This window comes from Suricata suricatta, chromosome 5, assembly GCF_006229205.1.
Source record: "Suricata suricatta isolate VVHF042 chromosome 5, meerkat_22Aug2017_6uvM2_HiC, whole genome shotgun sequence".
In the NCBI taxonomy this organism is placed as follows: domain Eukaryota; kingdom Metazoa; phylum Chordata; class Mammalia; order Carnivora; family Herpestidae; genus Suricata; species Suricata suricatta.
Genome location: NC_043704.1, coordinates 14,717,979 through 14,740,031, shown reverse-complemented (window position 1 = coordinate 14,740,031; position 22,053 = coordinate 14,717,979). Strand labels below are relative to the sequence as shown.

General features: G+C 47.3%; 1 protein-coding gene, 1 long non-coding RNA gene and 1 other non-coding gene across 3 annotated transcripts in view; 1 reads left to right on the top strand and 2 right to left on the bottom strand.

Moving 5' to 3' along the window:
* The window catches only part of LOC115291566, a 29,278-nt gene extending 7,384 nt beyond the window's left edge, over positions 1 to 21,894 (bottom strand). The window contains exons 1-2 of the long non-coding RNA XR_003908536.1: positions 21,373 to 21,894; positions 3,570 to 3,684 (exon numbers count right to left, since the gene is read on the bottom strand). This is a non-coding gene — a long non-coding RNA (uncharacterized LOC115291566). The remainder of the gene's footprint in view (positions 1 to 3,569; positions 3,685 to 21,372) is intronic.
* On the bottom strand, positions 1,153 to 1,255 carry LOC115293043. Its single transcript, XR_003909310.1, has one exon. It is a non-coding gene; the product is annotated as a U6 spliceosomal RNA (small nuclear RNA).
* Positions 21,637 to 22,053, top strand: part of SOD1 (superoxide dismutase 1) — an 8,733-nt gene continuing 8,316 nt past the window's right edge. The window contains exon 1 of the mRNA XM_029939071.1: positions 21,637 to 21,823. Coding sequence (XP_029794931.1) covers positions 21,752 to 21,823 — 72 coding nt within the window. The 5' untranslated portion in view covers positions 21,637 to 21,751. The remainder of the gene's footprint in view (positions 21,824 to 22,053) is intronic.

The following is a 22,053-nucleotide window of genomic DNA, read 5'->3' as shown; positions in this document are numbered from 1 at the left end:
GGGAGCTCGGTGGAAATGCACAACTCCACGCTCCATCCTGATCTGCTGAATTGGAGCCTGCATTGTTAACCAGATTTCTAGGTGATTCTACACCCGTGAGAACTAGGGAGGCATTTGTTAAACTGCAAACCTGAAATACTATATTTTAACTGAAATTATTACTATTGTTATATTTTTCACTTATTTTAATGTTTGTTTATTTTTGAGAGACAGAGTGCAAATGGGAGAGAGGCAGGGACAGAGGGAGAGACACAGAATCCTAAGCAGACCCCAGGCTTTGAGCCATCAGCACAGAACCCAACGCAGATCTCAAACCCATAAACCATGAGATCATAATCTGAGCGGAAGGCGGACGCTTACTGAGCCACCCAGGTGCTCCATTATTATATTTTTTAAATAAGCTCTATGCCCAACGTGGGGCTTGAAATCACAGCCCTGAGATCAAGAGAGTCATATGATCTAGTGACAGACCCAGCCAGGCACCCCTTAACTAACTGGAATCAAAATGGAAACTTAAAAAGCCAAAAAAAAAAAAGAAAAAAAAACTGGGGAAGCTTTTAACATCCCTGAGAGTCACTCTCCTAAGACAGGGGCCAAAGTGGTTTTAAACATATTAAATATAAATATAAACAGCTTTTTTTTTTCTTATTTTGCTAAATCATTCTCACCAATTTATTCTCCCAAACAAGCTTCCGAATCCTTGGTCAGCACTCTGCCAAATAATAAACCCATTGGAAGGGCACCTGGGTGGCTCAGTCAGTTGAGGTTCCGGCTTCGGCTCTGGTCACGAACTTGTGGTTCATGGGTTCGAGCCCCGTGTCGGGCTCTGTGCTGACTGCTCAGAGCCCGGAGCCTGCTTCAGATTCTGTGTCTCCCTCTCGCTGCCTGTCCCCAGCTCACGCTCTGTCTCTCTCTCAAAAATAAATAAAAATATTTAAAAAAACCCATTGAAATCCTCATTAGAATTGCATTAAAAATATAAAATAACTTGAGAATTTGATATCTTTATATTTATTTTTCCTATCCAGGAATATGGGCTGTCTCTAATTCAGTCTTTTTATTTTTTATTCAAGTACAATTAATATGCAGTTATATTAATTTCAGGTGTACAATATAATGATTCAATAATTCTATATATTAGTCAGTGCTCATCATGATCAAACGTGCTTCACAAATTTGCGTGTCATCCTTGTGCAGGGATTATAATAATCTTCTTTGTATAGTTCTGATTTTAGTATATGTGTTGCCAAAGCAGCCAGTAAATACAACCAGCTTTTGAACAATGAAAAATCAAGCAGGGGGTGCCTGGCTGGCTCCCTTGGTGGAACATGCAATTCCTGATCCTGTGTTTCTAAGTTCAAGCCCCCTGTTGGGTGTAGAGATTACTTAATAACATCTTTAAAAACAAAATTAAGCAGAACAGAGAATAAATGTGAAAAGCAAAGTCGTCCTCCATTCCCCAACTCCTCTTCAGCCTCCAACAGCCCATAACTCCGGTCCCCACTAGCCACTCCCTGAACCTCCTGGTATTGGGTCTTTCTCCTTTGGTAGGCAGACAACCCCTTTGCTCTAGGCATTACTTGGCCCCCCAAGCCAACATGCGCTTCAAAGAAATGTTCTCTCTGATCTGGCCGACAGAGCACTCCCTTTTCCCACGAGACCACGGGAGGGGATGGCTACAGGTCAAAACCTGGTCTAGCCACCTCTTAGCAAGTTATGAGGGGAGGTCCCTCTACCTCTCTTAAGCATGTCAGGGTCTTGGGGCACCTGGGTGTCTCAGTTGTTCGAGCAGCTGACTCTTGATTTCAGCTCAGGTCATGAGCTCATGGTTTGTGAGTACTGGGCTCTGAGTTGGCACCTGCTTGGGATTCCCTCCCCTCCCCCTGCTCTGCCCTGCCCCAGCTCTCTCTCAAAGTAAACTTAAAAAAAAACAAAAGTCAGGGTCTTGGGCACCTGGGTGGCTCAGCTAGTTAAGTGTCTGACTTCGGCTCATGTCATGATCCTGCAGTTCGTGAGCTCGAGCCCTACACTGGGCTTTCCGCTGTAGTGCAAAGCCCACTTTGGATTCTCTGTCTCCCTCAATCTGCTCCCCTGCTGCTCATGCTTATACATACTCTCGCTCTCTCAAAAATAAATAAACATCAAAAAAAAATGTCAAGGTCTTGTCACATGTCACTTATATTCTTAGTTTGGGGCGTCAGTTGATATTTCCAGACAGGGGTCTGTTATAGTTTTCCACATCTGCAGCTGGTGGATGGGCTCCAGAGACCTAATCTGTCCCAACAATCATTTCATGGTCAGCTCCTTCAATATGAACATGACATGATCAAAATCTGACTTCCCTTCATATGGGTAATTCTAGATGCTCTAAGGGAAATCAACAAGCATCTTGCGCTTCCCTGACTACTCAGATACCTTCCATCTTTCTCTAGTTTTAAGAGTCTGAGCATCTTGGCCCAACCTAAAATCTGAGGTTGTCATCCGTCATCTCAACTAATGAACAATGAACAGTATATACTCTGCTAATTTCCGTGTAAAATGATTCTAGTACCAATCCCAATGTGTGTGTTGGCGGGGGGCTCCCCACACCATTCAACAAGTACCCAGTCACCAGCTAGGGGTCCTACAGTTGAACTCAATTCTGCCGCGATCTACCCAGAGAGAGCATCAGATTCCACAGGTGAAGGCTCAGTCCTGTAAACGGCCTCACCACCCCTCAACCTCAAAAGCTGGTCATAAGTCCAATTTGTCACCTGTGCTTCTGACTGACCAGCTTTGGATCTGAGGTTCTAGCGACCCCCTCCTTGGGCTTGATTTAATGGGTTAAGAGCGGCTCATGAACTTAAGAGGAACATGTCACTCGCTAGATTACTGGTTTATCAGAAGACCTCAGGAACAGCCGGCTGGAAGAGATGTGTGGGGCGAAGCGTGGGGAATGGGCGTCGAGTGTCCATGCCCTCTCCCGGGGTGCCACCTCCCTAAATCTCTACATGTTCACCCCTCTACAAGCTCTGTCCACCCATCCTTCTGGGATTATGCAGAGATCTCATTGGGTAGGCCTGACTGATTAAACCACTGGCCACTGGTGAGACCCAACCGCCAGTCATTCCCCCTGGCGTAGGGCAGGGGGTGCGAAGTCAAGTTCCAACCCTCGGGGCACACGGCTGGTTGTCAGGGCAACCGGTTCCCCTCCTTAGGTACTTCCAAGAGTCCCCCTCACTAACAGTCCTGTCACTTATGGAACTGCAAGGGCTTTTTAAAGCCTCTCTGTGCAAGACACGGAGAAGATCAAAGACGTATTCAATCACAGTGTCACACTTGACACAAACATCCTTAGCGAAATGCAGACCTGAGGGACATATGCAGCCTGCGTCTTCTTTTGATACTGATTGATTTATTCATCAAATATTTATCAGGAGTTTCCTCTGTGCCAGCGCCACGTCGGCACTCGTGGTTTAATGATGCGTAAGACAGGCAAGGTCAAAGTTGAAGAAAGACACTCCTATGAGCTGGCCTTCAGTTTTTGCTAATTCTAAAGGAAAAGACTCTCTGAAAACTGACAAACTTACCTCAGTCTTGTTGAAAGTAAGCTGAGGCACATTAAACATTTTAAGACTTGGAGCAACGATTGACCGGAAAAGTCCACATCCAATCTAGCAGAAGGGAGCTCCAGGGAGCTCCCATCTGAAAATGAAAGAAAGACTTTTATAGGCAGAAGAAACAGAAACAAGGAAGTTATACGGGGCAAAAAAGTGGGTTCATTATGAAAGGTTACTTTTGTTTGGGGAAGGCACAGAGTCCATCAGGCAGATTACTGACTGGTTTAAGATTCCACTTCTGGGGGGTGCCTGGGTGGCTCAGTCGGTTAAGCGTCCGGCTTCGGCTCAGGTTGTGATCTCACGGTTCATAGGTTCAAGCCCCGCATCGGGCTCTGTGCTGACAGCTCAGAGCCTGGAGCTGCTTCGGATTCTGTGTCTCCCTCTCTCTCTGACCCTCCCCTGCTCACACACACACACTCTCTCTCTCTTTCAAAACTAAAAAAAAAAAAAAAAAAAAAAGATTCTATTTCTGGGCGAGCCAAAGCTGTAGTTCAACTAATTCTCGGTTTGGTGATATGGGGCTGGCTGGCTTGTTTTTAAGTCCCACCAAAGGTGAATCGTTTTCTTTTTTTAATGCTTATTTATTAATTTTGAAAGCGAGAGTGAGAGGGAGAGAGAGAGAGAGAGAGAGAGAGAGAGAGAGAGAGTGTGTGTGTGTGTGTGTGTGTGTGTGAGCAGGGGAGAGGCAGACAGAGAGGGAGAAAGAGAATCTCAGGCAGGCTCCACACAGTCAGCACAGTGGGCCTCAAACTTATGACCGTGAGATCATGACCTGAGTGGAAATCAAGAGTCTGATGAACTGACTGAACCACCCCAGTGCTCCAACCAAAGGTGAATCTTGGATCTTATAAAAAATTTGCTTAGTAGTATTTTAAATAGTTAAGCATTTTTTAAAAACTGTAATATTTTTGGAAAAGTTAACACGGTACATGAACATGGCAAAGTCAAATGGGTACAGGGAAAAGTCCCTTCCGTCCTTCCAAACCCTGTTCCTGGCTCCCTCTCCCAGGGCTGGAGGGGGAAGTTTTGGGCTTCGTGTCTAAGTGGGGCCTCCAAGCCAGCTCTCCTTCTTCCTCAGTCCTATCTGAGATCTTCGGATCCGAGGGCCGTGGCATGCTGGACAAAAGAGGCGGGGGTGAGGATAAGTCCCCAGTCACCACATGAGGCCTTGTGGTCTCATACTCCATCAGCTATTTGGAGTAGAGACAGAAGTCATTCATTCTCAAATGCTTATTGATGAACCCAGGCATTTGGAAAACAAACGAGGCTCTGCACTCACGGCTTGCATTATAACAGGGGAGGGCAGAATGAAACATACACATGAGTGTAAATTACAGGAATGAGCAAACCTTCCTGCTTGCAGGCAGAGAGCTGAGGAGGGAGGAGCAGACCAGTCCCTGGGGCAAGAACCGGCGCAAAAACATCTGCCTTCTTGCTGCCCTCAACTGCAAACTAAAGAGCTTTAAGTTGGGAAGTCCAAGTCCGTCCTTCCTTCATCACCTACAGTGCAAGGGGCCTGTGGCTACCAGTGGTGGCTCTGCTGTGAACATGATCCCCTGAGGACGTTTTCCTGTGCTTCCCTTCAACAACAAAAATGAAACAGACCTCACAACACAGGAACCCAGCGAATGACCCATTTTTCATCTCCGAGCAGTGCTCTACTAGAAAAGGAGCCATTTCCAATTTCCAGTAAGACTTCTTATGGCCAGCGGGTTGGAGGCGGGGCCCGGGAAGACAGGAGTGAGTGCACATTACTTGCAGGCCCATGATCCCGGGCGTGCCCTCGTGTGTGCAATTACTTGGTGTGAAACAAGGCAAAAACGACCCCTCTTCACCCTTCACTGGTCCTTCACTTACTGATTTTTTAATCATGGTAAAATACATATCACATAAAATGTTCTACCATAACCATTTTTAAGCACTCAGTTCAGTGGTACCAAGTACATTCACACTTGTGCAGCCATCACAAACATCCACCTCCAGACCTTCGCTCATCTTGTGAAACCGAAACTCTGCCCCCACTTAACAACATGCCCCCCAGCCTCCTCTCCCCGACCCCCTGGCACCCACCGTTCTACTCTGCATTTGCAGCCTCTTCCAGGTCCCTCATGTAAGTGGAATAATACGGTATTTGTCCTTCTGTGTCTGGTTTATATCATTCAGCATAATGGAAGGTAACTCTGGTTCCTTCCTGTTGTAGCAAGTGTAAGGATTTCCCTCCTTCCTTTTTATTTTATTTTTTATATGTTTTTTTAATGTCTTTATTTTATTTTGAGAGACAGAGTAGAGAGTGAGTGGGGGAGGGGCAGAGAGAGAAGGAGACACAGAATCTGAGCAGGCTCCAGGCTCTGAGCTGTCAGCAGAGAGCCCGACGTGGGGCTCAAATCCACAGACTATGAGATCCTGACCTGAGCCAAAGTCGGACACTTAACCAACTGAGCCACCCAGGCGCCCCCTCTTTCCTTTTTAAGGCTGAATAATATTCCGCTGCAACTTGAGACCACATTTTGTTCTTCCAGGGACACTTGGGTTGCTTCCACCTTGCAGTTATTGCAGATAAGGATGCTACTAATGTAGGTACACAGATAACTATCTGTTCACAAGCTGCTTTAATTCTTTTGGGTTTATGCCCAGAATTTGAGTTGACTTTACTTTTCTTGTCATTTTTAAAAAAAATTTTTGATGTTTATTTATTTTTGAGAAAGAGAGACACAGTGTGAGGGGCAAGGAGGGGAGAGAGAGAGAAAGAGAGAGAGAGAGAGAGAGAGAGAGAGGGAGAGAGAGAGAATATGAAGCAGGCTCCAGACTCTGAGCTGTCAGCACACAGCCAGATGCAGGGCTTGAACTCATGAGCTGTGAGATCATGACTTGAGTCAAAGTCAGATGCTTAACCGAATGAGCCACCAAGGCGCCCCTGGAATTAATGTGATTTGGAGCCCTGTACTATAATGCACTGAAAGGTTAGCAGAAAGCACATGTTATGAGAAAACTGTGAGGGAGACGAGAGCCCTGATCAAGTGCCATATAAAGGAAGGTAACTGTTATTTTGAGTGGGGCAGAAACCTGCTGGTTCAGTCGGTGGAGCATGTGACTCTTGGTCTTGGGGTTATCGGTTTGAGCCCCATGTGTAGAGGTTACTTGAAAGTAAAATCTTAGGGGTACCTGGGGGGCTCAGTCAGTCAAGCGCCCAACTTCAGCTCAGGTCATGATCTCACGGTTCATGGGGTTAAGCCCTGCATCGGGCTCTGTGCTGACAGCTCAGAGCCTGGAGCCTGCTTCAGACTCTGTGTCTTTCTCTCTCCCTGGCCCTCCCCTGCCCATAGTCTGTCTCTCAAAAATAAATGAACTTTAAAAAATTAAAAAAAAAGAGAAAAGCCTTAAAAAATTACTGTTATTTTTGGTAATAGTTTGGTAAAACCAAACATATTCTACAGACCCTAGATACTCAGTGTGTGTTTTGTGCGAATCAAGACCCATGGTGGTCTGACGATATTTAGTTACTTTAACTGTATTCAACATGCAAAATTAGAAGAATCAAGTAAGGAAAATAAGACGTTTTAGACTTTAAACCAAATTACATGGTATTGAAGGGTCCTGGCCTAGAAGTCAGAAGATCTGGGTTCAAGTCTGGGTTTTGCGTTCAAGTCTGGGTTTTGCCATTTGTAGGCAATGACCTGAGTCCTCACTTCCCAGTTTAGAGAAGGGAATCACGATGCCTTCCTGGCCTTCTCACAGGTGCCTGTGGGTACCACGTGGCATAAAGAGGATGCGAGCCATTCAGACTGGACCCAGGGCTAAGCAAAGGCCCCGTGCATGGGGGACGAGCTCGGAGCAGACAGGAGGCCTCAGACCGTAAGGGCCACTGGTGCAGACCCTCACCGTGTGGGTCCCCTGCCCTCACCGGCAAAAGAAAGCACAGGTTCATGGCCAAACAGGCAATTTCTTGTGGAGGTTTGTGAGAGTCAGGCCCTTGCTCTGGAAACAGTCCTGCCGCTGCCCTGGCCTGACCTTGCCAGTAGTAAACTGGGCCTCTTAAGTCTACTGCCTGAAACTTTCTGTGGTTTCCTCTTTAAGATGACCTTCCCTGCGTGTGCTGTGTGCCAGTTAGGATGCTTTAGCAAGTGAGGAAAACTCATCGAGAAATGGCCTCACTGTCTATGGCCATACCACCCTGAACGCGCCCGATCTCGTCTGATCGCGGAAGCTAAGCAGGGTCAGGCCTGGTTAGTACTTGGATGGGAGAAATGGCCTCACTGACCAAGACACGTATTATCTCGAAGAAGAAGAGTTCTAGAGTCGGGCGGTTCTGGCTGGTTAGAACAGGCTGGAAGAGCCCATCTCTCAGCGGCTTGTTTTACTCAGTTTAGCTCCCGTCACGTTTGCACGATAGGGACCCCAGGACACCTAGGAAAAGAAGCTGACTAAGCCCTCATTTTGCCTTTCTTTTCTAAAGAAAGGGAATGTTTCTCAGAAGCCTCCAGACACATGTCCCCCGCGTGTCCCTGACCAGGACTGGACAGGTATCAGGCTTACTCCTCAACTCATCACCTGACATACAGACTGGGGTGACCCTGGCCGGTTCAGACAATCAGGACTTCGTCCAGTCACTAGGGAGGACACACACCGAAACAAAATCTGGCCTGTGGGGCTGGTGGTCAACAGCGCATGCTGGAACTGGAGATGAATCTTTACAGTTCAGTCCAACTCTGTGTAGGGTAACTGCACGGACATTGAAAAGGAAGGTCCACACGGGTCCTGCTTGGGATTCTCTCTCTCCATCTCTCTCTCTGTCCCTCCTCAGCTTGCTTTCTCTCTCTCTCCCCCAATATCAAAAGAAATAAATATTAAAAAAAAGAAGAAGAAGAAAAGGAAGGTTCATTATTACCTTTCTTGTCGTAGACAGCTAAGGGACACCATGAACCCCACTGTGTCCAGAATGAAACCACGGACATCTTCCCTCACACCTGCTCTACCTACAATCTTCCCAATCATTTTAATTCATAACAGTCAATTGGGCCAAACTTCTGAATCATGCTGGACCTCTTGCCTCTTGCGCCCAACGTCCTAACCATCTGCAAATCCTATTGATGCTGCCTTCAAAATATGTCCAACTTGGGGGCAAGGCAACAGGGACTTGGGGGAAGGCTCTGGCTTACACCCAGCCATGGTCCAGCACCAAGACTAAGGAGCACCTTCGGAACTGGGTATTGTGATGGGCAGTCGTGAGAGGAAACTGGTAGCTCTGTGGACCATGGATGGGGACAAGCACGTGAAGGCTGCAGCTGACATTCGGATTTGTGTGCACATGGGAGCTGCTACCTTGGCTGTGCCCAGAAATAAGTGAGGACACCCGGGGATGGGGAGAGGGGCTGATAGCCAGTAGGGCTGGTGGGGACTTGTGCCAGGAGGAAAATGCAAACTGGGTTTATTTGTGGCTCCAGGCTAGCCAGGCTCTTTGGGACTAGAGGTGGATCATTACGAGTATTTGTGATGGAGGTGGGGCCTGGAAAATATAAAACGACTGTCTTTTTGTTTCTCTCTGAAATCACATTCCCTGGTAGCCTTCCACCTACAAGTGTGAATCATGGGCCTTTTTGTCCCAGCAAAGGAGAGGCTGTTCACCCCCAGCACAAGGAAGTAATTGCTCTGAGGTCCAAAGGTGATTTTCTTGAGGCTGTAGCATGGGGTCACAGACACCCTGGGTTGCCCAGCACAGTCCTGCAACACTGATGGTCTTGGCATTACTTTAAGTGTCAATCCATTTTGCCGTCGAAGGTATACCAGTTTGGACAATAAACTACAGGATCACCCCACCTCAGAATTTAATAGTTTGAAAGGCTTTCCTTGAGAGAAAAGGAGTTTCTAAGTTCCTTCAGCATCCATTAACAAATCATAAGTCAAGCTTTGTAAAAAGATTATGGCATTTTAATATAAGTCCGGGGCGCCCAGGTGGCTCAGTCGGTTAAGCGTCTGACTTCAGCTCGGGTCCTGATCTCGGGCTTCGTGGGTTTGAGCCCCACACCGGGCTCTGCACTGTCAATGCAGAACCTGCTTAGGATTCCCTTTCTCTCTCTCTCCCTCTCTCTGCCCCTCCCCTACATGTGTGTGTGTGTGTGTGTGTGTGTGTGTGTGTCCACACATGCATTCCCTCTCAAAAATAAATACTTAATGGGGTGCTGGGTGGCTCAGTCGGTTAAGTGGCCGACTTCAGCTCAGGTCATGATCTCACAGTTCATGGGTTCGAGCCCCACATTGGGCTCTGTGCTGACAGCTCGGAGCCTGGACCCTGCTTCAGATCCTGTGTCTACCTCTCTCTCTGCACTGCCACAGCTCACACTCTGTGTCTCTGAAATATAAAATTAAAAATTAAAAAAAAAATACTTAAAAAATAATTTCACCATAAATCAGGAGTAGCAAGGAACCAGGGTAGAAGGTAGAGACCAGCAGGCTTTACAGTGTGGTCAGCAGACCATCAGCAGCTCCCGGGAGCTTGCTAGAAAGGCACATTCTCAGGCCCCATCCTGCACCTGCCGAACCAGAAACTCTGAGGGGTGAGGCTGAGTCATCTGCTCTTTCACAAGCTCTGCAGGGAGTTCTGATGCAAAGTCTGAGGTTCTCTGAGGGGGAGAAAGGGAAACACTTTTCCCCTCAATGTTGTGGGAAGTGAGGGCAAAAGAGAGCAGCTGTAGGTGGAAGCAGTGGTGTGGGGGAAACAAGTGCTTCCCTCTCCCTGGCTCTGAGGGCTGGGGCGGGAGCACAGAGACAGCAGTGGGAGGCTTTAAGAGTGTGGGAGGAAGAAGATCAAAGTTCTTGGAGAAGGTCCATGTGGGGAGGCATTTCACCTTGGCACCAGGCCAGTGCAGCTGGGTACGGAGGGCAACGTTAGGAGAGGGAAGTCTGAAGAGCTTCACGTGGCCTATGGCCTGGTCCCTAGAGCACCTGGAAGTTTCTGTGGGCCCCAGTGTTGGAATACAAAGAGGCCAAATCAACTGGTGGGCCAGCAGAAGACGGGGGGCAGTGCAAAGAAGTAGGGAGTTCGTGATGAGGCAAATGGTGGGGACCAGCCCCACCACAGCCGTCACCAGTCTAGATCCAGACCGGACTGGCTGCTCTGTAGCAGAAGCCAACAAGGACCCTGATGACACCGCCAGGATAGAAGGTGCCTTCCTCCACCAGTGCCCGAGCTTTGCCGACAGGAAGCCCAGAGTCTACCCTGGAGTGCGCTCTCAGGAATGGGGTGAACTCGGCATCCACCAGCGGGACAGGACACCGTCCATGGTCTGAGGAAGGCAGACTTCTCCAGACGGAGAGGTGTGGGGCTGGGGATAATTCACAACCTCCTCTGGAAACGGACTAGCATTTATGAGAAAATACCTGAACAATTTTCTCATAGATCTGATGAGATTAAGAGCCTCTGAGGGCAGTTAGATTTACGTGCATGGTCTTGTTAGGAGTCACCTGAACCGCTAACCAGCAGGCTCATTCTGAACAGACAATCGTTCACCTGCAGGCCTTCTGGAACCTAATATTCAGATGCTAATATTGTTAGCAATATTAGTTACCTTACTCTTTTTTGAGAGAGAGAGAGCAAGAGCACGCACATGGGCAAGAAGAGAGAGGGAGCACAGGGAGAGAATCCTAAGCAGGTTCATCTCCCAGTGTAAGGGAGGGGGGATGCTGCTGACGTGAGGCCCAATCTCACAACTGTGAGATCATGACCTGAGCCAAAATCAAGAGTCTGATGCTTAACCGACTGAGCCACCCAGGTGCCTCCAGTCACTTTATTTCTATCAAAAGTTTCTACCAAAAGAAATCTCTGAACTGTATTCCATGCCTTGCTCCCCTGCAACAAATTTAAACAACGTTTTATGTGTGCCCGCGTAAGTTCATGAGAAAGTTGCTTTGGCGTCTAAAAAGCATGGAGTTCATTTAAAGCAGTGGTTTTCTGGGGTGCCCGGGAGGCTCAGCTGGTTGAGTCTCTTGATTTCGGCTCAGGTCATGATCTCACGGTTCATGAGACGGAGCCCTGTGTGGGGCTCAGCCCTGACAATGCAGAGCCTGCTTGGGATTCTCTCCCTGTCTCTGTGCCCCTCCCCTGCTTGCGTGTGTGCACGCTCTTTCTCTCTTTCAAGATATATAAACATTAAAAAAAATCAAGTCAAACTTATAAATAATAAAAATAAAAAAATAAAGTAGTGGTTTTCAGAGTGTGGCCTCTGGGACAACCAGCATTAGCTGAGAACTCACTAAATGTACATTCTCTATCTATGCCCGGGTCTCCTGAATCAGAAACACAGGGAGAGGAAGCTGACTTCTGGTGATGGCCAAGTGAAAAGGTCAGCAAATCTGCTCCCCAGAATGTGACAATAAAGCTAGACAAAACTGACAAGAATGACCACTCAGGGCCCTGGAACTCGACCAGAGGCATATGACCATCTGAGAAGTGTTTGTGCTTGCAAACTGCTGAACTTTGGGCCAGAACAGTGGGTGTCCCAGCCATCGTGGCCCAGGACTGTCTCCATCTCGGCCAGCCCAGTGGGTGTGGAGGCCCTGCCCCGGGGGCACAGACAGTGATGCCGGGCAGCCATGCTGCTGAGGCTGAGTGGGGCTCAGAGGCGCTGGCGCGGTGGGCGTGAAGGCCATGGCCAGTGGCACCGTCAGGGGAAGAGATGACAGCCCTGCCATCAGACTGGAAGGAAGTGACATCAGATGGCAGCTGGCTACACAGAGAAAAGTAAGAAGCACTGGAAATGGTAACTGTGCGGGTTACCATGAAAGACTTTTTAAGTATTATTTCCTCATTTCTCTTCTTGATGCTTTACAAGATATAAGATGGTTTAAAGCAACACTCACAACACTGTGCTGGTGGGTTTACATCATACATGAATGTAATACGTATGACAATGATAATACAAAAGAGAGGGGGAGAGAACTGAGCTGTACTGCTGCAAAGTTTCTATATTTTGCCAGAATTAAATGAGTATTAATCTCAATTAGATTTTGGTAAATTTAGATGCTGTAATCTATAGAGCAGCTGCTAAGAAAATTCATTTTAAAATAGTAAAAAAAGTTAAGAGGAATTTAAATGCTATACCAAAACATATTTAGCACAAAAGAAAGCAATATAAGAGGAACAGAGAAGCAAAGAAAAAAGACGACATATAGAAAAATGGCAAATGTAAATCCAAACATATTATAATTATATTACGTGTGAATGGCCTAGTGGAGCCTGAGTGGCTCAGTCGGTTGGACATCTGACTTCAGGTCATGATCTCACCATTCACAAGTTCGAGCCCCACATTGGATTCTGTGCTGACAGCTCAGAGCCTGTAGCCTGCTTCAGATCCTGTGTCTCTCTCACTCTCTGCCCCTCCCCTGCTCATGCTTTTCATTCTTTCTCTCAAATATAAATAAACATTAAAAAATAATAAAAGTTAAAAAAAGTGAATGGCATAAACATCCCAACCAAAGAGTAGAGATATTCAGATTGGATTAAAAAAAGCAAGATCCAAATATATGCTCTCTGCAAGAGACACACTTAGATTCAGAGACACAAATAGGCTGAAAGTAAAAAGATGCAAAAAGATGTATCATAAAAATAATAACCATAAGAAAGTTGAAGTGGCTGATCTGGATATCAGCTAAATAAGATGTTCAGAAATATCACTAGGGACAAAGAGGGATGTTTCATAACGACTAAAGAGTCTCTCGATCAGCAAGCCACAAAACCTTATTTCCAAATAAGATCACATTCCAATGTAAGGGAGGTTAGACTTCAATGTATGACTTTGGCGAGGTCACAATTCAACCCACAACAAATCCAATGTCCAACTTGTGAGTGGAAAAACAATGTGCGGTATATCCGTACAACACTATACAGACATAAAAGGAATGAACTGCTGATACACGCTACAACACAGATTAAGTTCTAAAGCATTATACTAGATGAAAAACATTGGGTACCTGGATGGTTCAGTGGGTTGAGTGTCTGACTCTTGATTTCGGCTCAGGTCATGATCTCACAGTTCATGAGTTCAAGCCCTGTCTTGATTTTGGCTCAGGTCGTGATTTCACAGTTCATGAGTTCAAGCCCTGAGTCAGGCTCTGTGCTAACAGCTCAGAGCCGGAGTCTGCTTCAGATCTGTGTCTCCCTCTCTCTCTGTCCCTCTCCTGCATGTGCTCTCTCTCTCAAAAGTAAATAAACGTTAAGAAATTTTTTAATTAAAAAAAAAAGAAGTCAGATGCAAAAAAACTGTATGTTGTATGGTTCCATTTAAAAAAATGCCCAGAAAAGGCAAATTTATAGAGAACAAAGCAGATCAGTGGTTGCCTAGGACTTGGGATGGGAGACAGGATTAAGAAAAAAGCAGGAGGAGGAAACTTACTGGGCTGACAGAATGTTCTAAAACTGAATTTTGGTGATGACTGCCAACTACATACATTTACTAAAAAAAAAAAAAAAAAAAAAAAGGAAATCATTGAAGTGTACACTTTTAATGAGTGATTTTTTAAAATGTTTATTTATTATTGAGAGACAGAGACGGAGGCGCAAGCTGTGAAGGGGCAAAGAGAGGGAGACACAGAATCCGAAGCAGGCACCAGGCTCCAAGCTGTCAGCACAGAGCCCAATGTGGGGCTTGAACCGAAGAACGGTGAGATCACGACCTGAGCCGAAGTTGGACAACCAACCGACTGAGCCCCCCAGGTGCCCCTATTGTGAGTGAATTTTTATAGCATATAAATTACATTTTTATAAAGCTATTTCTTTTTTAAAAGTTTTAGGGGGTGGGGACCAGAAATCTGGGTATTAATAAGCCTTCTAGCTAATTCTTATACTACGGTGTGCAAATCACTGCTCTAAAGAGACTGTTTAAACCAAATGAACTTGACATAACCTCACTGGCACATCCAAGTTCATCCAGTTCTTACCCACCTAGAGGGGAAGAGGATCATGAAGACAATTACATCCCCCAGAGGGAACAAATTACTATCTTTTCTTTACAAATCTGAATAGCATGGGTGTTCAATTTGATATGGAGCCCAGACTTAGAAGTGATCCTGAGGTTCAGACTCATATCCAAGTGGCCAATTCCAGCTTGGCACTCCCAGCGTTCCTCAGGCACCCCAGATGCATCCTGTCCTGAAGGAGCCTCTTCATCCCTCAGCTTGCTTTCCTTGGTAAATGGTACCGCCATCCTCACCCCGGGCCCCAAGCCTGAAACCGGGGAGCCACCTTGGCCTCCCCCACCCCCCATCCTGCACTTTACATAGTCTCTGAGGTTTGCAGTTCCATTTGCATTATCTCTCCCCTTTTTTTCCAGTAATGGCCTTGGGCCAGGACCTTATCGGCTCCCAAATGGCCTCATGGCCTCTCAGTTTTCAGTTGGCCCCCCCCCTCCCCCCGTCAGTCCCCACACTCAGATATCCTCAGAATCACCCTTCCATGTGAACATAATCATGCTGCTTCCTGCTAAGACTCCTTGGGTGGCTTCTCCTCCTTATCAGTTAGAAACTGCTTTTGACTGCACATAACAGAAACCTGGTTATGCTTGTTTAACCAAATAAAGGGGTTATTTCTCTCATGTGATGAAAAATACCCACTCTCAAAGAAAATCATTGTTAGTTTCTTTAAAAATTTTTTAAATGTTTATTTTTGTGAGAGAGGTACAGAGTGGGAGTGGGGGGGAAAGCGGGGGCAGAGAGAGAGGGAGACAGAATCTGAGGCAGGTTCCAGGCTCTGAGCGGTCAGCACAGAGCACAGTGTGGGGCTCAAACCCATGAACCCGTGTGATCAGGACCTGAGCCGAAGCTGGACGCTAAACCGACTGAGCCACCCAGGTGCCCCAAAAGGAATGTCTTTTTTTTTTTTAAGTTTAATTTTTGAGAGTGAGCGAGCACAAACAGGGCAGAGGCAGAGAGGGAGGAAGGAGAATCCAAAGCAGGCTCTGCCCGTGCAGAGCCAGACACAGGGCTCAAACCCGTGAACCATGATATCACGACCTGAGCTGAAACCAAGAGGTAGACATCAAATCCACTGAGCTACCCAGGTGCCCCAAAGGGAATGCCTTTTCAAAGGAATGCCACTCAGGCGCCCCAACCACTGTTAGTTTCTTATATCTTACAGTAACATAATACGTGCTTACAAGTTAAATATATACAATTTGAAGATTCCAATATGTCGGGCTCAAGCCCAGAGATTTTTGTTTTTTAAATGTGTATTTATTTTTGCGAGAGTGCAAGCAGCGGAAGGGCCAGAGAGAGGGGGACAGAAGATCTGAAGCAGAGTGCTGACAGGCTGACAGCAGCAAGTCCAATATGGGGCTCGAACTCACCAACCCGGAGATCGTGACCTGAGCTGAGGGCAGACGCTCAATCAACTGAGCCACCTAGCTGCCACCCAAACCCAGTGGGGTTTTTTTTGTTTCTTTTTCTTTTGTTTGTTTGTTTGTTTTTTAAAAAAGCTCCCAGGTAGTTCTAATGTGCGGCCCAGATAACTGTGATTTACAGCCGAGGTCTAGAGAATTATCCAAGAAGACACAGTAGGCCAGACTGAGCCAGAGACTAGGTTGGAATTGCTGAAAATAAAGCGTAGGACATATGGTATTGACAAGATGATTAAATACCCAGCTAACTGGCAATCACAGTTTGCAAACTTCTAATTGCAGACTCTTTACTCCTGCTTACTAACAATCTACATTAATTCTTACACTTCTCACTGTCCAACTTTTAAAAATGCCTCAGACACTTCATGATTCTGTGATATGATCTTCTTACAGGGTTTACTGAAATAGGTGTCAGTTTGGGGTATTTAGGAACATCTGCATTTTATTTTATTTATTAAAAAAACTTTTTTAATGTTTATTTATTTTTGAGAGAGAGAGAGAGAGCATGAACAGGGGAGGGGCAGAGAGAGAGGGAGACACAGAATTTGAAGCAGGCTCCAGGCTCTGAGCTGTCAGCACAGAGCCCGACGTGGGGCTCGAACTCACAAACTGCAAGATCATGACCTGAGCCGAAGTCGGCCACTTAACCAACTGAGCCACCCAGGGGGCCCCACTGGGGGCCCCAACATCTGCGTTTTACCATCTGCCTACAGAACGAGCTAATGACACTTTTAACAGTTTCTTGTCTGCTTCCTCATTGTTGGTGCATTTGTTTTTTAGCATTCAAAAAACCTCTCTCTTTGTACTTTGCTTCTTTTGGATTATCCCTAGCTTGGACATTTTCCTACAACTCATATAAAAATATGTTTCATAAGCAAGGGCCTTGGTGGTAATCCCTTTGTGATGTGTGATATGAAAAAGATGAATAGAAAACTAAGTATTTACTGAGAATGATGATCATATGAGGGGAAATTACTTTCAGCCACAGAAATAAAAATGATTGAGGGAAAGAGAAAGAGGAGATAAAGGAGAAAAGCTGAAAAATGAGTCCTAGGAAAGGAAGAAGAGGAAGAGGAAAATGGGAACGCAAGACTGAATTTCTAGTCTACCTTCTCACTTACCTCTCAACTCCAGAGGTCCCCAGACCACTGGGTTTCACCCTCAGGAATGGTCCCAATGTCACACTGCTGCTATTCAGTGAGCTGCACAGGCTGCAGGAGTGCCCAAGACATCTAACTCCTTCATCATTCCCTATAAAATCAAAGTCTCGGGGGGCCTGGGTGGCTCAGTCGGTTGAGTGTTGGGTTTCGACTCAGGTCATGATCTTGCGGTTCATGTGTTTGAGCTCCACGTCAGGCTCTGTGCTGACAGCTAGCTCAGAGCCTGGGGCCTGCTTTGGATTCTGTGTCTCCCTCTTTCTGGCCCTCCCCTGTTCCCACTGTCTCTCTCACTCTCCCTCTCAAAAGTAAATAAAACATTAAAAAAAAAAATCAAAGTCTCTCCGGATTACCCGTGCTGACTGTCACATTCCAGCCACATTCTGGGGCTCAAGACAACCCCAGCCAACTTTAGGACTCTTTGGACTTCTTGGAGATAATGGCTCTGAGTTGCACTGGCCTGCCTCAACGGTGAACTTTTCAAAATTACCTGAGTACTCTTGTCACACTCCAGTTTAAAACACACGAACTCTGGGGCTAAATTATGGAATGAGGTCCAAAGCCATCATGGAACCTCAAGGTTCAAACGAACAGGCTGCTCTAACATTTACAAGGTTGGGGCAAGAGCACCATACACTAAATATTTAAATGACATAAGTCAAGGTAACAGCTAAATAAAATAGATCCTATCCTCTGCCTTAACAAATATACCTTCATAAAGACCCAGTAGGCAGAGTCAAATATGGAATTCTTGGACTTCTGGAGTTTTATGTAGGAAGGCAGCAATAGGGGCACCTGGGTGGCTCAGTCGGTTAAGCAGCCGACTTCAGTTCAGGTCATGATCTCACAGTTCATCGGTTTGAGCCCCGTATCGGGCTCTGTGCTGACAGCTCAAAGCCTGGAGCCTGCTTTGGATTCTGTGTCTCTCTCTCTCTCTCTCTGACCCTCCCCAGCTCACACTCTGTGTATGTGTGTGTCTCTCTCTCAAAAATAAACAAAACACTTAAAAAAAAAAAAAAAGGAAGGTGTCAACTGAATGAGAGCCAGTCCCCTGTCCCTCGTCCTTCCTTCCTTACCTACCCCAGGCTTCAAGGTGCATTGAGGGGGCCGATGGTCAAATTCAGGGACAGACCCACAGTGGCAGAGTCTATCTTGAGTGTGTCCCGACCCTGGAAACAGGCCTAGTGTGCCAAGAAATTCCAAGGTCTTACTATTTAATGAATGCTCTGGAATGCTGGTTCTCAACTGGGGGCAATTTTGCCGCTCAGGGAACATTTGGCAATTTCTAGAGGTATTCTGCTTGTCACGGCTTGAGGAGGAGGGTGTTGTGAGCATCTAGTGGGTAGAGGCTGGGGAGGCTACTAAATATCCTGTAAGGTACAGGACGGCCCCCTTCAACAAGAGTTATCTGACCCAATACTAATCGTGCCAAGACTGACATCCTGCTGCATTCTGCTGCTTGCACAAACACTGTTCAAGATCACACACAGGCACACCTTGGAGACACCATGGGCTTGGTTCCGGACACCCGCAATGAAGCAATCATCGCAATAGAGCAAGTCGGATTCATTTTTTGGTTTCCTAGTGCGCATAAAGCGATGTTTACAATATATGAAAGCCTAGTAAGTGTGCACCAGCGTCATGCCTAAAAATACGTACAACCTTACTTTCAAAATACCTGATTGCTAAAAAATGCTAACCATCACCTGAGCCTTCAGCCAGTCATACTCACTGACCACAGATCACAACATAATGATAATAACAAAGTTTGATATATTGCAAGAATTACCAAAAACGTGACACAGAGAGACACGAAGTGAGCAAAGGCTGTTGGAAAAATGGTGCCAACAGATGCGCTCGATCAGGGTTGCAACACACCCTCAATCGGTCATAAAACGCCGCATCTGCCAAGTATAATAAAGTGGGGCAGAACAGAACAAGACATGCCTGTATTTAAATTCCTTAACCCTGTTCTAGAAGGAGGGGTAAGGTTCTGGGTGGGAAGACCCCCTTGGCTCCACAGACTCTTCCCCCTACAGGAGAGCTGGCTTGAAAAGGGGCAGAACAGGGCCTTCTAAATTACAGGGCCGAGGGCCAGGGAGGGCGGGCAGTACTGGGATGAACTTCCGGGGTCCTCTAAACCTGTAGGATAAAAAAAAGCCCTTCCACCGACCAAAACAGGGGGCTGTCCAGGCTTCATCAGAATATCTCAAGAGAGAACCAAGTCCCTGTCCCAGACCACTCTTTGTATCCAGGGGCTGGTTCACAGGCTGGCCCCTTTGCAAGTACTCATGATGACCTGAAACCCGACTAACTTCCTGGAACCCAAAGAAACTTAGACCTTGAGCAAAGGCCCTTTGGCCGGCATGTGCACATTTATGCAACCATCTAGCATATGCCAATCCCCTGGAGAATGCTACTAAATACATTCGGCAAACTTACAAATGTGCACTTTCTAGAGGACGATAGAAAACATGGATTGTGTATCTCTGCTAGAGAACGCCTTCGAGTCTAAAGGTCTAAATAAATAAAATTTAGCCCAGATGTGGCTGAAGCGGCCCCTGCCCTTTCTTCGCTGTGGCCTTGAATGAGACCTCAGTATTTTGTCATCCTCACCACTGAATCCTGTCGACTGAGGGGAACACGGATCTCAGGAAGAATTCTCAGGACTTGGGGAGGATTTAAAAATCCTACAAAGCAAAGAGAACAGAAATGCCCAGCAGGTAGAGCTCTTTTCCTGTAGATCTGTCCCTTCTTGGCTCCTGTCGGGGTCTCCTTATCTCCACTTTTCTTTTCAGGACACATTCCCTATCTCCTCTTTGGAGTCAAGTAGGGTACAGCCCTTTGCCTCAATTTTCCTGCTTCCCTGGGCAAGAACACAGGTTCTCAAAGCGAGGTTCCAGGCCAGCAGCACCGATGCTACCTGGGAACAAGTGAGGGTTGGAAAGTTCCAGAACCACTGAGTCAGAAACACAGCAACCTGCAGTTTAACGAACTCTTTAGGGGAGTCTAATGCACACCTCCACGTCATTCCACCTCCAAAAACAGTTCAGCCACCTTTGTTAGTATTCAGTTAGGCATGCCCTGTGTGGACGCCTCCAGCTTGATTTATTTAAAAATTTTTTATGCTTTTTATTTATTTTTGAGAGACAGTCTGAGCAGGGGAAGGTCAGAGAGAGAGGGAGACAGAATCTGAAGCAGGCTCCAGGCTCTGAGCTAGCTGTCAGCACAGAGCCCGACGTGGGGCTGGAACCCACGAACCTCAAGATCATGACCTGAGCCGAAGTCAGACCCTTAACCAACTGTGCCACCCAGGCACCCCTAGCATGGTTTATTTAAAAGAATAAACTTTTTTAAAGTTTATTTATTGTTTTTTTTTTTTTGAGAGCGAGAGAGAAAGAAAGAGCAGGGGAAGGGAGAGAGGGAAGAGAGAGGGAACCCCAAGCAGGCTCTTCACTCCTAGTTCAGAGCCCCAAATGGGGCTTGAACCCAGGAACCACGAGATCATGACCTGAGCCGAAACCAAGAGTCCCATGCTCAACAGACTAAGCCACCCAGGCGCTCCCCCCACTTCCCATGGCCTGTCAAACTATCCTCCCAACAAAAGTATGTGTGGAGGAGGGTGGGGAGGACTCTCAAGGCCATATCCCATATCGTTGAAAACAAATTCACAGTCGCTTTTAAAAAAATGCTAAGAGAACCTAGAAGTTAAATTTGCACCCCAAAGGTTCCACGGCCTCCTGTCCATCTTTCTAGACATTTCTGAGCGCAGGGGAATAGGTTTATCCTTAAAACACACACACACACAAACACACACACACACACACACACACAAGTAGTTGGTGCTTTTTGCTCATTTCATAACAAACTTGGAAGTGTCTTTCTGGAAGGCTAAGTAATATTCCCGCGTATGGAGGTATAAATTGTGTCATTCTGCCCTCCTCCGCGACCGTTGAGGCAGTAGGGCTGGACAAAACACGAGCGATGTGCAGAAGTCAATCGGCTGACGTTTTGGGATTTTCACCGGTTGGGGCCTTTCCTGGTCCAACAGGAAAAATGTGAAAAGAACACCGAGTTCCGCAAGCCAGAATTATAACTCTGTGGGCTAAGGACTAAAAAACCGCAGGGAAGAGAAGACAAGGGCAGGGATTGTGAGGCCCCGACTTTACACACCCTCAGAAAACCCAAAACACAAGACACACATGAAAACCACAAAAGGCGTGCCACGTATACCTCTTTTTCCCAGGTTAGCGAACTGCAATCCACAGGCTGGAAGGGAAGGGCTGATTTTTTCCACACTTCCAGGTTTCTGGGCGTTTTCTAGCCGCGGGGCGGAGGGAGCCGGCGGTGCAGTACGCAAGGTTCCCCACGCGGCCCCTTAGTCCCGCCCCCGATCGTCCGGGGCCACTCGCGTGCCCAGGTCCCGTGGGGCGCGGGCTGAGCGCGGGTGGCGATTGGTTCCGGGCCAGGGTGGGTGGAGCGAAGAGCTCCGGCCTTTAAGACGCGCGGCGCGGCCACCTCGGGTTGCGTCGGTGTCTTCTGCGGCGTCCTCTGCTGCCCTCGGAGTCCTCGGAGCCCTCGAAGCCGAGACCGGAACGCGCTCTCGGGAGTCATGGAGATGAAGGCTGTGTGCGTGCTGAAGGGCCAGGGCCCGGTGGAGGGCACCATCCGCTTCGTACAGAAGGCAAGGGCTGGGGCGGAGGCCGGAGGCGAGGCCGCGCCCGCTCACCTGCGGCCTGGAGCCGCCCACGTCACGCACCGGCCGCGTGGAGTCTGCGAGTTCGCGGCGCCCGAGGATTCTGCCCCGCGGCGGTGCGGCGGCCGGGTGCTGAGTCACCGGGCTGGCCCTGCGGGGGCGGCGGTGCCCGGCGAGGCCTGGGCGGGAGGGGGGGGTGCAGGGAAGACGCCCCGGGG